Source organism: Vespa crabro, chromosome 4 (genome assembly GCF_910589235.1).
Source record: "Vespa crabro chromosome 4, iyVesCrab1.2, whole genome shotgun sequence".
NCBI classification, from domain to species: domain Eukaryota; kingdom Metazoa; phylum Arthropoda; class Insecta; order Hymenoptera; family Vespidae; genus Vespa; species Vespa crabro.
Genome location: NC_060958.1, coordinates 8,037,417 through 8,053,796, shown reverse-complemented (window position 1 = coordinate 8,053,796; position 16,380 = coordinate 8,037,417). Strand labels below are relative to the sequence as shown.

The 16,380-nt window shown below is 28.6% G+C and overlaps 1 protein-coding gene across 1 annotated transcript; it reads right to left on the bottom strand.

Moving 5' to 3' along the window:
* Positions 1 to 2,456: 2,456 nt before the first annotated feature.
* Positions 2,457 to 6,327, bottom strand: LOC124423707 (plancitoxin-1). Its single transcript, XM_046961761.1, has 6 exons — positions 4,710 to 6,327; positions 4,443 to 4,623; positions 3,833 to 4,340; positions 3,555 to 3,657; positions 3,335 to 3,473; positions 2,457 to 3,254 (listed from the first exon to the last, which is right to left on the bottom strand). The coding sequence occupies exons 1-6, from the start codon at positions 4,844 to 4,846 to the stop codon at positions 3,114 to 3,116; spliced, it is 1,209 nt and encodes a 402-aa protein (XP_046817717.1). The 5' UTR covers positions 4,847 to 6,327; the 3' UTR covers positions 2,457 to 3,113.
* Positions 6,328 to 16,380: the final 10,053 nt, after the last annotated feature.

Sequence of the window (16,380 nt, the reverse complement as noted above, 5' to 3'; positions counted from 1 at the left end):
TTAAAATATGTCGATACGTATAAAGGAATAATAATTACGAAAGAAAGTTTAATTAATTTTCAAAACTCTGTTTTAAATATTTGCCTTTATTAAAATTTTTTTTGGGATAAATTATTGATCTTTACACGTAATCAAGCAGAAAAAGAAATATTGTGATACGTGATCGAATCTAACTCTTGCATTTGAAAGATTCAATGGGATAAAAAAAAAAGAAAAAAGAAAAAAAAAAAGAAAAGAAGAAAACAGTATTAAAATGAGTATAATCCATCAAAGTATATGAAACTGGTATTTTCTTTTCTTTTTTTTTTTTTTGTTGTTATTGTTGTACTCGACTTTTCTTCTTCTTTCTTCTGGACTATGTTGTTTTTTGTATGTTGGTAGCAACAGCAACAATAAGAAGTGTTCTTTATGTCGACACACAAGTTTTTCAGATCCGCATCTTCCGAGATGAAATCTTGTCGAGCTTCTTTCTAAAAATAAAAAGAGTCAAGTAGAAGTTACTTTTTTATTTTACATCATCTTCTTCCTCTTCTTCCTTTTCTTCTTCTTCTTCTTCTTCTTCTTCTTCTTGTTCTTTCTTTCTATTTTCTCCTCTCTCGTTTCTTTTTTCTCTTTTCTTCGCCTTAGGACGAGATAGAAACTGTTATAATACTATCGTATATCTCATTTATACACGATCACAACGTGTATGATTTTTTTTTTTTTTTTTTTTTTTTTTTTAATACAATGCATATCGAAAAACTTTTTTGTCGAAAAAGATCGCAAAAAATCTTTTATATCTTTTAACGTTGCCAAATCGTAAATGTTTTTAATATAAATATTGTGAGAATTAATAAAATTCGAAATCCTCGTGATAAACTTTGAAAATTGCCGTACTAAAGAAAAAAAAAAAAAAAAAAAAAAAAGAAAAAAAAAGAAAAAGAAAATAAAATAAAAAATAAAACGATATATTTCCTATATAGGATTATCAATCAAATACCTATTTTCTACTATCAATGGGGACATAAACGACCTGTTGTCTGTTACAGGTATTCCGTCATAGTGTCTTTCGAATTCTCTAGCCGTTACGGATGCTTGGCACGTTGTGTTGCGCCTCATGGGCAATAAATAATGGTCATGATGTCAATGTCCGAACGTTGGATATCTATCTCCTTCTATGCGTACACTCAGGAATACAGTCGCAAACAGAAACGTTGGTATACCTATATTCATCATTGACAATATAGTATCGCACGCAGGATAATGTCTTGTTTCTACTGTCGCATAATACAAATGTCTAACTGGGAATATGAATATTATTATTACTAGCAATAATTTTTAATATTTCTCCTCTTTTTTTTTTTTTTTTCATTTCCTTGATCAGTCAATAACAACTTTCTAATCCTAAAACTAAATATATATTTTATGTGAATGAATGAATGTGCTTAATAATTTTTATTTCATTAAAACAAAACGGAACACTGTGAAGGATTATCTTAATTCGTATAGATCTTTTTTTAAAAATGCGTTTTATCTACAAATAGATAATATATGGAGTTGCTATAAGATTTAATTATAACGGAATATAAATTGATCTTTTCGAAAAATAAATAACTTTATTAATCAATTTCATTAATATTATTGACAAAATTTAATCATTAAGCCATTCATCAGTTATCAATTGCCATTTGTATATGAATATATATCGTCATACATTAATAGTTTAAATAAAAAAGAAATCAAAGGTATTCTTGTTTAATGAAAAAAAAAAATAAATAAATAAATAAATAAATAAAAATAAAAATAAAAATTTAAGATAAATTATATATATATATATATATATATATATATATATATATATATATATATCAAAAAGTAAGAGAGATACTCATTGTCAGCTTAGAATTCCGTTGATGGATGAAATACACTATACCCCAACAAGTAAGTACAATAGAGATGAAGGTGGGCTTCGCAGTGCCTACTGTTGCTAAATAGAAGCTTCGTTAGGCTTTGTCTGAAGCGAAGTACTGCAGCTTTCTCCATCCTCTTCGACCCTTACCGCCAACCCCCAATGCATCCTCCTCTTTTCTCACTTTCTACTTGGATTATTCTACGATACGGTCACGGTTGAATACAGTCTCTTTCTTATTACTTTTATTACATAATGGTAATTATAAAGACACTCGTCCCTTTTCCATTTGCCACATCCAACTGGATTATTTATTTTTATCTATCTGACATTTCTTTCCATTCTTTCTTTTAATAAATGAAATCGTTTTAATAAATGAAAACACCAGTTAATTCATTCCTATTCTCGTAAAAGAACTTCAATATACCATTTTTTCTTTTTTTATCAAGTTTATATATATATATATATGTGTGTGTGTGTATGTGTATATATATAACAAACGCGAAACCCTGATAATTATATCTCTCTCATGTATGAAATTATATTTAGGAAAAATTAAAAGTCAAGATAAAAATACAATATTGTATCCATTTTAATTTTGCCCCAGTAACGTGACGTAATTTCGTTTACAAGTGAAAGGATAATACTGGACGTTCTCATGAATGTATGACATGAATACGTATTAGGCAATATTAAAGTAGCGTAGAGGGCTTCACATCATATTTTGTAGTAGATGTATATTCCAAATACGACGAATACGATGCAGGTTTAGTGCTGGTACGTACTCTAATGTACATCATTCGAGTTTCATATAATTTGAATAATGAGCATATACATCCGATTCACATCTATCTCCTCTTTGCAAATAAATACCAAATAAGAATTAAATATTTTAATAGCTGTACAAAATTAACAAAAACACTGATGAATTTTGTTTCCATGATGTGAATGTTTTATTACATTATATAATTATAGTTTTATTTTTCAAAACTAAACATAAACTAAAGTATTATATAAAAAAAATTGATTTTTATCTGTTAGAAAACTGCTTTACCATATGAGTATTTATCAGTAGAGTTTAACCTACGTATGATAATTACTTTAATTACAGTTTATAAAAATAGAGTACAACTTTATCGACAATAATACTATACCTTGAGTATATTATTAGCAATGTTATTAATGTTAATATTTTATTAAAAATATAAAATGCAATACTTCCAGATCATCCAAATAAAGACTTAATTTTGTCACTTATAGTGCGTTTAGGACACGGCTCTATATCATTAACAGAGTCACGATAATTCTTCCAAAGATAAAACAAATTTAGACAAACTGTCCCACCGCCACGCTTGTACTGAGTATTCTACAAAAATGATAAAATTTTTAAGAATGTAAATAACTTATTATCCAATAAATATATAATATTATGGTTGATATATTTACAGCCCTATTGATGTCTCCAATGCAAACCCAAGACTTATTCTTTTTATTATTCATTGTTACAACCCATTTAGAATGATCCTGTGTACTTTCAAACTGAATATTTGCTGCTTGCAGTTTCACTGATTTAACATTATGCACCCTAAAAGTGTATATATTTCAATATATATTAAACTCTCGTTATTGTATCATTAGATTTTAATAGAAAAACATAAATACTTACTCTAAACCATGGCAGTTGGAATTTAATTTACCTGGTCCATTTAAATACGATTCTACAAATAAGTTGCTTTTCAATTGCGGAGCCACAAAATCGCTGTAAAGATCTAAAAATTGATAGAAATATATATATATATATTTATAACTAACATTGCTAATAATATACTCAAGGTATAGTATTATTGTCGATACAGTTGTACTATATTTTTATATATATATATATATATACATTAAAAAATATATATTATACATACGAACGCACACACATATACATTTATATACCTTGTTGCCATTTACTGGATTTAGCAAAAGACACAAATTCCAATGAAGCTGATGACTTTATTATCTCTTTGTTCTTGTACGGTGGATTTTTAATGTGAATCTGATTAGCAGCATCCGTAAGAGTAGGATATTGATTGCTTAATACATTTGGAAGATTCTTTCCATAAACTATAATTTGATTGTAAATTAATTGACGACCAACTATATCCAATTGATCAGCTTTCAAAGAAATACATAAAAAACTTTGTCCACGAACATGTCCTGATTTTGGATAACTATACTCAGAATTAGATGGAAGAGCATCTATTATCAAATTATTATTTTTATTTTTATGCTGTGAGCTCATAATGTTAGGTATTGGTGGAAAATGTGGAACACTGTGTATCATCCAGAATCCTTGTTCATGATCAGCTGCTACTATACCTTTTGCATGACCATATTTTCCAATTACCTTACCATCCGGTGGATCGTCATTATATAAAATCGATAATATATTTTCTGCTATACCCTACAAATAATATGTAGTATTAAATTAAATTAAATATATTTGTCTGTTTATATATATAAAAAAAAAAAAAAAAATATAAAAAATTAAAATTAAAATATTTACATTATCGTACAATGAAGCTAATGTATTTCCTGGTATAGAAGTTTTATTTTCTATACCTTTAACAGACAAATTCCAATCGCTATGTAGTACAGTATCACTTGTTATATACATGTAGGCAGATCCATTTCTTATTAAAGGATTACTGCTGTGTGATAACTTTGGAATTTTATATAACACATACCTAAAGTAATTAATAAAAAAAAAATTATATATCTTACTAATTCAAAGGAATTTGACAATTCGACAAAAACAATATTAGATACGTACCAATCAACAAACCTATTTTCATTGTCTCTACATCCTAATCCATTTTTTATACTTGCACTACACTTTATACTACTTATGTATAAAAATATTATATACATTAAAAAATTCATTTTATCTTTGAACTTGCAAATAATCATAGTTCAAATACACGTCATAATTTTATGTCAACTGTTCACCATGTTGGTGCTGTTCACCATCTTTAGCTTGATGCATGTATGACTTCAGAGACAGATACGCACAAAATAAGAATTACATGCGTGATAAAGAAAATACTTTATCGACTATTGCATTAGTGTAGATTATGAAACTTCCACGAATAAACTAACAATTGAAGTTAGTACGAAAGAGAAAATTTGTATGTAGTTAAAATAATAGTGCATATAACAAAAGTGAAAAAATATAAGAATAGATTAATTGATAAGTGTTCGTTTAATTGTACAAATTTTAAATCTTTCCTTTCTAATCAAACTTAATTAAATAGCTAAAGGATATTTAATCAACCATTAGCTCGATATTTCTTGCAATGGAATAGATAATATATAAAATATAATATAAGTATAAAAGATAATAGCAACAATAGTGGACAGAAAATAACCGATGAATATCTTGAATTCTGAAATATGTGGATTTGAGATATGGATATGAAAATAAGTCGAAAGTATAATATTTAATCAAAAAAATGTAATATCGTGTAATCTTTAAGAATGTACATTGTTTAAACAAAAGAATAGTATGCTTCATGTACTTATATATTGTTTCAAATATTATAAAATTATCAAAAGAATAAATTATTTAACCTTAACACCTATATTAAAAGAGAATTTTGACATTTAGTCGTCGGTATGTAGACGGAAATTAATTGTCAAAGTATATTTTCCTAGGTCACTAAAACAAGAATTTACTATTACCGACAGTGAGAAAAAAAGAAATCTACTATGACCAAACATTTCTCAAACGGAAACATAGAAAACTTAAATGCCTACAATACCCAAAGCCGATAAACCAGGAAACTAATATTGTCCCACTTCTGTTTTCTCAATAAAACAAAAATCTACTTTATCGTCGATCAGTAAACTCTACTCTACATTCCAAAGTAGATGCCTGTTTTACCGACAGGTCGAATTTATATAACAGGCAGTAGAAATAGAATTGTAATAACAAAATACAATAAGAATAGAAATCTGTGACAAAAAAAAATTCGATATTCAATGTAGAAATAAAAAATTATTTGCGACGATAATCACTGTCTTCGAAATCATCGTGGTCTTTTTGACAAGAAGCACACCCCTCGTAGATTAGTTGAAAATATCAGGAATATTTCGTGCTATATGCGTGCTAGATGCGACGTCGGTACGCATTTGCTTCACGATGCATAAAGAATAATAAATATAATTAATACATATGCTAATTAATATATAAATTTGGGAATTTAAAGAAATTATCTTTGAATTTATCTATATCTTATCTATTCGCCTATAGAAATACTATTGGCAATGTTAAGTGTTAATACTCAATTAAAATATGATTTTGAAAATACATTAAAGTATGCAGCCATTCGCTCGGTAATACTTGCGTTATAAGATTTACAATTAGACTTTGCAAGTATTAACGACCCAGGTCTCACCACGTGGAGGTTGCTGCATGTGGAGACCCACGGGCTAACGGTGACTCTACTCTAAAATCCGCGTTCCGCGATACCGATCCGGGATACCTTTCCGCTTCAATGCACTGGCTTCTTAACTAACAGGGTATGCGTAGCTTTGCTACTACACACCTCTTACAGATAGCTCCACCATTTGCACCGTCCGCTTCAGACATAACGGATTATTAAGCACATCCAAATTCGTGCTTTCCGAATTTCGAACAAACAAAGCGCACTCCTTAGAAATACTAATCGCGTCGCGACACTCATGTGTGTGTTATGATTACGTTGAATCTACTATTAGGCCGAAATTCGCGAAGTACCCCCCTCGAAATTTGAAGAAATCAAACGAAGTCCACGGTAGGACCTTTAATCGCGCCCGAACACCCACGCAAGTGTTAGAAAAACGGTGACTCTACTCTAAATTCGCGTTTTCGATACGAACAATCAAACGAAGTTTAATCGCGCCCGAGAACACCCACGCCTGTGCCCGCCGACACGCGCGCCAGTGTTCTTCCTATCCTTCCCGTATTCGCGCGTAGAAATCGATGATGAATCCCACCATGCGACGAATCATCCGGCCGCAGATGTACCTGTCCCTCGATGACCTATATTGTAAAAAAAAAAAGCTAAGGAAAAATAAGAGAAAGCAAAAAAATATATAAAATAAAACATAATATATACATAAATTATAAATAGAAAATAAATATAATAAAAAATAAATAAAATTGAAAATAAACATATATGAATAAATAAGAAAGATAAAGAAAGAAATGAAAAAAGCACCATTCCATGGATCCTACCTAAGACCTATAAATCAAAATTAATAAGAATATATTAAAAACATAATTAAAAACATAATAGAAATATAATTAGAAGCATAATTAGAAACATAATTAAAAACATAATAAAAAACATAATTGAACACATAACTAAAAATATAAATAAAAAGAAACAACATAAATACATATTAAGAAAATACAATTAAAAAGAAATAACATATTGATAACATAATTGAAAAATAAAAATATGAGATAGAAAAGAGAGCCGGAGAACAAAAAGAGAGCCGGAGAACGAAAAAAGAGCCCCAGAAAGAGAAGAAAAGAGAAACAACTCCACACGATGCTGAGATAGCAACCCGCACAGAGGCCCTCACCCATGGGCCCCTCCCATGGGTCCCACCCGAGACTATAAATCGTAATTAATAAGAGTGTATTAATGACATAGAAAATAAAAACAAGAAAAATATGACTTAAAAAAGAGAACCGCACATAGATAAGAGAATAGAAGCACCTCTACATGATGCTGAGAAAGCAACTCGCACAGAGGCCCTCACCCATGGCCCCATCCCATGGGTCCCAACCGAGATATATAAAGGATAATTAATGAGAGTAAATTAGAATAAATAGTAATGACAGTGAAAAAAGTTTTCTGTGCATTTCACTTTTAAATCGATAGTATATCTATTAATCAATAGTATATGGTAGTACATGTATATGATCTTAATAACGTTGCTAAGAATATCCTATTGCTTAAATATTAATTAATTATTCCTTCTCACGGCCTGGACCTAGCTGAAAAGAAATAAGGAAAGAAAAAAATATATGTACATATGTATATTAATTATACGAATGATAAAATTATGAATTTAATTTAATTAATCATAAAAAAAATAAAAGATTAATTAACAAAAAAAAATAGAATATACAGAACACCGACCTAAAGAAATATTATTCGCTCTGAATGAAATATTATTATATTTATTACTCGATAATGTATGATAATACATGTATATGATTTTTATAACGTTGCTAAGATAATCCTTTTGTTTAAATATTAATTAATTATAATTTACGTGTATCGTATATTGTTTAAATGTTAAAAGAATCTTCTTTATTAATTATTTCTTCCCGTGTTCGCGATCCCACGACCTGGAACTAGCTGAAAAGAAATAAGGAAAAAGAAAAATATATGTATATATATAAATTAATTATACGAACGATAAAATTCTGAAATTAATTTAATTAAACTTAAGAAAACTAAAAGATTAATTAAAAAAAAAAAAATGAAATACGTTGAACACTGAAATAAAGAAATATTATTTTCTCTGAAAGAAATATTATATTACTTTTACATTTCATAGATATATGATTTTAAAATAGAATTCGGTTTTATTAAAATAAAATTATAAATTTAACTGAACTTTAGAAAAGAGAAGATGTGCAAAATTTATCAATCGACTTTAACGTAAAATTTGATTTTATTAAACTAAAATTATAAATTCAATTGAATTTTAAAAAAGAGAAAATATGTAAAATTTATATCTCGAGTTTAATATTAAAAATGCAAAAAATATGAAATAATCTTATTCGCGTAAGTGTGGCAATGTGGGAATGTTATTTACGGAATGTTACTTCGTCTCAGTTTTTTAAATCTACACCCTTACACCCATCATCATAAGAGCAATTTGAGTGACAACATGGTAAAATTAAAATACGACTAAGAGCCATTCTCGAAAGTTTCTAGTGAACCTTCGAATATAACTCAATAGCCTAATAGTTGTCCTCTTGAGCCACATATTGTGGGGACCTTTTCGACATATAGTCTCTTCTTTCCTTCGTGCCCCAACCTAATCGATTATCACTCTAAAACTATAACGATAAAATTTGATTCCAAATTCTAAGATATAAAAGAAAATCCTAACACAATCCTAACGAATCTGAAAACTTATTAATATCTTTTCGAAAGATACTTTTTCGCAGCGTAGGAGAAATTAGAATTAGTATATTAATTGCTGAAAATCCTAAGCTAAAAATTAATTAATTTATCATTTATGCTTACGGACTACGTCTCTTTGTTTTTTTAGTAATCATTCTACTCGATTTTTCTTTCTCAAAATCAATGACTCTCTCGGGACTTTTCTTTCATCAATTTAAATTGATTAAATATTTAATTAATAATTATTTAAAAATATAAAGCAAACCCTTGGACGTTCCTTCTTACAAACGAACATTTTAATTATTGTAATAAAATCATTCACAGTTTCGTTTATAATCCAGAGACTATCCATCGCGAATGTCTTCTTGCTCATTCTTTATTAGAAATCATGAATATCGATTCTTTACTTATTTCCGCGCGAGTAAAATATTTAAAAATGTTTTAAAATATTCAAAACCTCAAATAATTATAAACACGTATGAGCAAGAGGACCCCATCCTGATCTAATAAATAAATTAAAAAATAAAAAACCATTCACGAGTAAATCTCCGAAGAAATTTATTCGTGGTCACTCAATGCTCTTCTACTAATTAATTACAACCAATCACCCGTGCCGATTCGGACCTTTTGTCCTCGACATGATTAAGTGATAGGAGGGACTTAAAAATTCACTTACTACTTAAGAAGTTCTGCGATGGCTCCAAAACACTCGTTCATGGTTTAAATCAAAATTGAAGGTGGATGATTCTTTAGAATTATGTAGGTCGACATCGGAGTTAATCAAGATCCTCTTCAATGATGCACTGACTCTATTACACGATAAATATTTTTTAACGAACGGTCACTGAATTTACTTCGCGAAACTCTATTGTCTTTTATAAAGACAGTCTATCCGACTGTTAAAAAAGGAATAAACTTTGCGAAAGAACACTGACTCTAACGACTGCATTGCACACAGTCGATGCAAAACACTTATCCTTCAAATCGCGAAACGCGAACGAACAAACACTGCTTTTAATTCGCGAAATTTTTATTTTAACGATGCAAATACTCGATTACTTCAGTGGTACGCGCGCGATTGGAATGAAGTTCTGAAACAGAAAAATACAAACAAAATTATTAGTATTAGTCTTACAAAAAAAAAATGTAATAAAAATTATTTAAGAAATTTATCATATAAAAATATATTAACCTTAAGTCGTCATTGCTATTTGCAGGAAAGGCATCCAAGAGAGCTTTAATGATTACTTATCGAAATCCAGAGGAAGACTGATCCAGTAACAGTCAAAGTCAATCAGAGGTTCGATTTTGTTGATAACACACGTACCCATCAAAGACAATATAAAAATCCTTAAATATTAATATATTAAATTAAAATTATTCTAAATCCCACGCACGGTACGGTCGTTTTAAAGTTTAAACATATGTATTATTATTTAAACATTAGTTTATTGTACACCTTGTATAATAATAATTGAAAAATTACCGAAAGTATTAATTTAGTATATCCGCGTTTAGAAAAAACGATTATCGATGTGCACTGTTCAGAGTGCAAAAGGAAACTGACACGATACTTGTCAAAGTTAAGAAAGAGCGCTTTTATGTTTACTTTACACAAGGACAACAATACCGAGATTAAAATTATAAAGTACCGAAATAGAAAATTAAAATTATTTTTTGTCTCACGCCCGTTATCCTATTTTTAATTATAAGACGAATGTAAAATTGTTTAAATATTAGTTTGTTATAAGCCGCGTACACAGGTGATTGTTTAAATAATTGAAAAATTACCGATAGTATTAATTTAGTATTTTCGCGTTTAGAAAGAACGATTATCGATGTGCACTGGTCGGAGTGCAAAAGGAAACTGACACGATACTTGTCAAAGTTAAGAAAGAGCGCTTTTATGTTTACTTTACACAAGGACAACAATACCGAGATTAAAATTATAAAGTACCGAAATTGAAAATTAAAATTATTCTATGTCTCACGTCCGTTATCGTATTTTTCATTATAAAACGAATGTAAAATTGTTTAAATATTAGTTTGTTAGATGCCGCGTACACGGGAGATTGTTTAAATAATTGAAAAATTACCGATAGTATTAATTTATTATTTTCGCGTTTAGAAAGAACGATTATCGATGTGCACTGTTCGGAGTGCAAAAGGAAACTGACACGATACTTGTCAAAGTTAAGAAAGAGCGCGTTTATGTTTATTTTACACACGGCCAACAATACCGAGATTAAAATTATAAAGTACCGAAATAGAAAATTAAAATTATTCTTTGTCTCACGCCCGTTATCGTATTTTTAATTATGAAAAGAATGTAAAATTGTTTAAATATTAGTTTGTTATATGCCGCGTACACGGGTGATTGTTTAAATAATTGAAAAATTACCGATAGTATTAATTTAGTATTTTCGCGTTTAGAAAGAACGATTATCGATGTGCACTGTTCGGAGTGCAAAAGGAAACTGACACGATACTTGTCAAAGTTAAGAAAGAGCGCGTTTATGTTTACTTTACACAAGGCCAACAATACCGAGATTAAAATTATAAAGTACCGAAATTTAAAATTAAAATTATTCTTTGTTTCACGCCCGTTATCGTATTTTTAATTATGAAAAGAATGTAAAATTGTTTAAATATTAGTTTGTTAGATGCCGCGTACACGGGAGATTGTTTAAATAATTGAAAAATACCGATATTATTAATTTAGTATTTTCGCGTTTAGAAAGAACGATTATCGATGTGCACTGTTCGGAGTGCAAAAGGAAACTGACACGATACTTGTCAAAGTTAAGAAAGAGCGCGTTTATGTTTACTTTACACAAGGCCAACAATACCGAGATTAAAATTATAAAGTACCGAAATTTAAAATTAAAATTATTCTTTGTTTCACGCCCGTTATCGTATTTTTAATTATGAAAAGAATGTAAAATTGTTTAAATATTAGTTTGTTAGATGCCGCGTACACGGGAGATTGTTTAAATAATTGAAAAATTACCGATATTATTAATTTAGTATTTTCGCGTTTAGAAAGAACGATTATCGATGTGCACTGTTCGGAGTGCAAAAGGAAACTGACACGATACTTGTCAAAGTTAAGAAAGAGCGCGTTTATGTTTACTTTACACACGGCCAACAATACCGAGATTAAAATTATAAAGTACCGAAATTGAAAATTAAAATTATTCTTTGTTTCACGCCCGTTATCTTATTTTTAATTATGAAAAGAATGTAAAATTGTTTAAATATTAGTTTGTTAGATGCCGCGTACACGGGAGATTGTTTGAATAATTGAAAAATTACCGATAGTATTAATTTAGTATTTTCGCGTTTAGAAAGAACGATTATCGATGTGCACTGGTCGGAGTGCAAAAGGAAACTGACACGATACTTGTCAAAGTTAAGAAAGAGCGCGTTTATGTTTATTTTACACACGGCCAACAATACCGAGATTAAAATTATAAAGTACCGAAATTGAAAATTAAAATTATTCTTTGTCTCACGCCCGTTATCGTATTTTTAATTATGAAAAGAATGTAAAATTGTTTAAATATTAGTTTGTTATATGCCGCGTACACGGGTGATTGTTTAAATAATTGAAAAATTACCGATAGTATTAATTTAGTATTTTCGCGTTTAGAAAGAACGATTATCGATGTGCACTGTTCGGAGTGCAAAAGGAAACTGACACGATACTTGTCAAAGTTAAGAAAGAGCGCGTTTATGTTTACTTTACACAAGGCCAACAATACCGAGATTAAAATTATAAAGTACCGAAATTTAAAATTAAAATTATTCTTTGTTTCACGCCCGTTATCGTATTTTTAATTATGAAAAGAATGTAAAATTGTTTAAATATTAGTTTGTTATATGCCGCGTACACGGGAGATTGTTTAAATAATTGAAAAATTACCGATATTATTAATTTAGTATTTTCGCGTTTAGAAAGAACGATTATCGATGTGCACTGTTCGGAGTGCAAAAGGAAACTGACACGATACTTGTCAAAGTTAAGAAAGAGCGCGTTTATGTTTACTTTACACACGGCCAACAATACCGAGATTAAAATTATAAAGTACCGAAATTGAAAATTAAAATTATTCTTTGTTTCACGCCCGTTATCGTATTTTTAATTATGAAAAGAATGTAAAATTGTTTAAATATTAGTTTGTTAGATGCCGCGTACACGGGAGATTGTTTGAATAATTGAAAAATTACCGATAGTATTAATTTAGTATTTTCGCGTTTAGAAAGAACGATTATCGATGTGCACTGGTCGGAGTGCAAAAGGAAACTGACACGATACTTGTCAAAGTTAAGAAAGAGCGCGTTTATGTTTATTTTACACACGGCCAACAATACCGAGATTAAAATTATAAAGTACCGAAATTTAACATTAAAATTATTCTTTGTTTCACGCCCGTTATCGTATTTTTAATTATGAAAAGAATGTAAAATTGTTTAAATATTAGTTTGTTAGATGCCGCGTACACGGGAGATTGTTTAAATAATTGAAAAATTACAGATAGTATTAATTTAGTATTTTCGCGTTTAGAAAGAACGATTATCGATGTGCACTGGTCGGAGTGCAAAAGGAAACTGACACGATACTTGTCAAAGTTAAGAAAGAGCGCGTTTATGTTTATAATACACAAGGCCAACTGATTCGAAATTAAAAGTTGGAAGTGTTGGAATTTTATTTTAAAATTATTTTAAATCCTACGCACGGTACCGTCGTTTGAATGTTTATGTGAATATACTATTGTTTGAATATTTATTTTTCTATCTCACGTACGTTAGAGACTGTTTAAATAATTATAAAATTACTGAAAATATTAATTTATAAGTTTTCTCGTTTAGAAAGAAAAACTTTCAATGTTCACGTTTCGATTTTTTTGTTTTATACCCAATAAAACTAACTCTGCGATCTATAATGTTAAGAGAAAGTTCGTTTATATTTTTATTACGTCAACTATTCCTAAATTAAAATTGGAACAATCAAGTAAATCGCTATTTCATATTTTCGAATAAACATACTCCATTCGAGCAGGCTATATAAATCAGTAGTGGGGATACGAACTTTTCTTTTGTTATACGAATTTCGAGAGGTGTCACAATACAAAACTTTTTCTACATGAAAAATATCGAAAACAGTATTTACACCAACAATGAGAACAAGCATAATTTTTGATATATCTTTTTCAGAAGATATCTTCTTCATATTTTTGAAAAAGATTTTTATTTCTGCATAAAATGTTGTTGAAAAATACCATCTTTTAGCACTATTTTTTTTCAATGAAAATAAAAATTTTTCAAAAAGTCGAAAAAGTTGTTTCCTAGATTAAATCGTCTTCTTTTAAATGAGATCTTGTTCATTAAATTTGGTCAAGTATTACATTATCTATTATCATGAATGTCATAAGTCATTATAGGTCTAGGGACAGTGAACAGACAGAACTTATGTTTTTGTTTCTTGTGGCATTAAAGTCTCCAGAAACAGCAATCACCACGTTATGAAACCTGAACAAAATCTATATTTTCAATATAACATATATAATGTAAAACATGTTAATATATTATTTTACATGATATGATTTATATTGTAATTAATATAGAGTTAATATATGCTTTATTAGATATATAAATAACAAAGGAAATGAAAGATACGCCAAGAATTTTTTTTTATAACAACTCAATAAAATGTAAACTTTATTGATTATTCTTATTGGCACGATTGAGAATTTTTCTAACCATTAAAAAAATATTACAGCTAATTTCTTTCCTACAATAAAATATATATGGATACTGCACTATGTATGTGAGAATACATACATAGTTAAGCTTTAATTAGCTGTAAGGGAACACAATATGTACAATTAATAATTGACAATTAGATCTTAAAGGAAAGAAAGAAAATGCGGAGCGAAAGTTGTCTCGAAAATATAAATGTTCACAAAATCGATTATTTTTCATAAAAATTTTACATTTCATGAACGTTTAATTTCAAGAAATAAATCTCTTTTCGCATATAAGTTTTTGCTTCTTTTTCTCTGTGTCTCTTATACTAATCAAAATGATCTTATGAAAAGAAAACTAGTAATTATAATTCATATTACTGAATTTGTATACATGGTAGGATTAACTAAACATGAAGCTATGCATTTGCATATATGCATATATACATACATACATAGAACATTTAAATCAGTGACCACTTTGTTATATTTCTCATTTGAGAATAACTCTTATTATTTCATGGATTGCGGATGTAAAAATTCGCTAAGGCACCGCAAAATTCTTTTGCACCTATTATCTAAATGTATACAGTAGCTTACTGAGATAAGGAAATTCTTATTTTTGAATATTTCTGTTCTAAATCAAATAACAATCTATTGATCATTACACACAGGCGCGCGCGCACGCACACACATGCACACACACTATATATATATATATATATATATATATATATATATATATATATATATATATATATACATATACATATTGAAATTATATAATGCTCTGTGAGAAATTTAAAATTGGAATGTTTTTTTTTCTTTTTTTCTTTTTTTTTTTTTTTTTTTTTCTTTTTTACAATAGAAGAGTAAGAGTGAAAGTTTATTTTACAATTTTCCATAAGTAAAATCGATAAAATGATAGAATAAAAGATATGTGGCCATTGAAAAATGATGATACATATATTGTGACGGATCTCAGAAAGCGTATGAAGGATAGATAGTATGATTAGGACGGTTAATAAGTATCGAGAAATAAAAAGAATAATTAATATACGATTAAAAATAGAGGACGAGTAAGTTTAAAAAAAAAAAAAGAAAAAAATTATAAGACAGGCAGAAGAAAAGCACCAAGGATCATTGAAAAATTATTAGGCGCAAGAGCAATATTTTGGGAAGTGATATAAAATCAATAAATTAGTTGAAAAAGAATTTAGAATTTTGTAATATAGAAGAAAAAAGACTTATTGAATTGTTGAATATCTGAAAGATTAAATTCATCTTGGTACATATACCAAGTGAACACGATTTATTTAATTAGAAAAAAATAGATAAGCAAACGAGAAGAGTTAGAAGAGATTAATAAGAGAATAAATGATAAGTATAAAAAAAATTACTATGATCTCGCTATCGTTTTTTTCGTCTCTTCCTTCCTGCCGATCTCGAGTAAAAAATATGCGAATTTATTTGTTAATCGTTTAGATAAAACAAAAGTATTCTAAAAGAATGAGTACGTTACAATATATCACGCTATGTATATATGTATATATATATATATATA

Coding starts and splice junctions, on each gene's coding strand:
- LOC124423707 (XM_046961761.1), bottom strand. CDS start 4,846: ATGATTATTTGCAAGTTCAAAGATAAAATGAATTTTTTAATGTATATA. Junction 4,341..4,442: donor TAGCTTCATTGTACGATAAT/GTAAATATTTTA, acceptor TATTATTTGTAG/GGTATAGCAGAAAATATATT. Junction 3,255..3,334: donor TTGGAGACATCAATAGGGCT/GTAAATATATCA, acceptor TCATTTTTGTAG/AATACTCAGTACAAGCGTGG.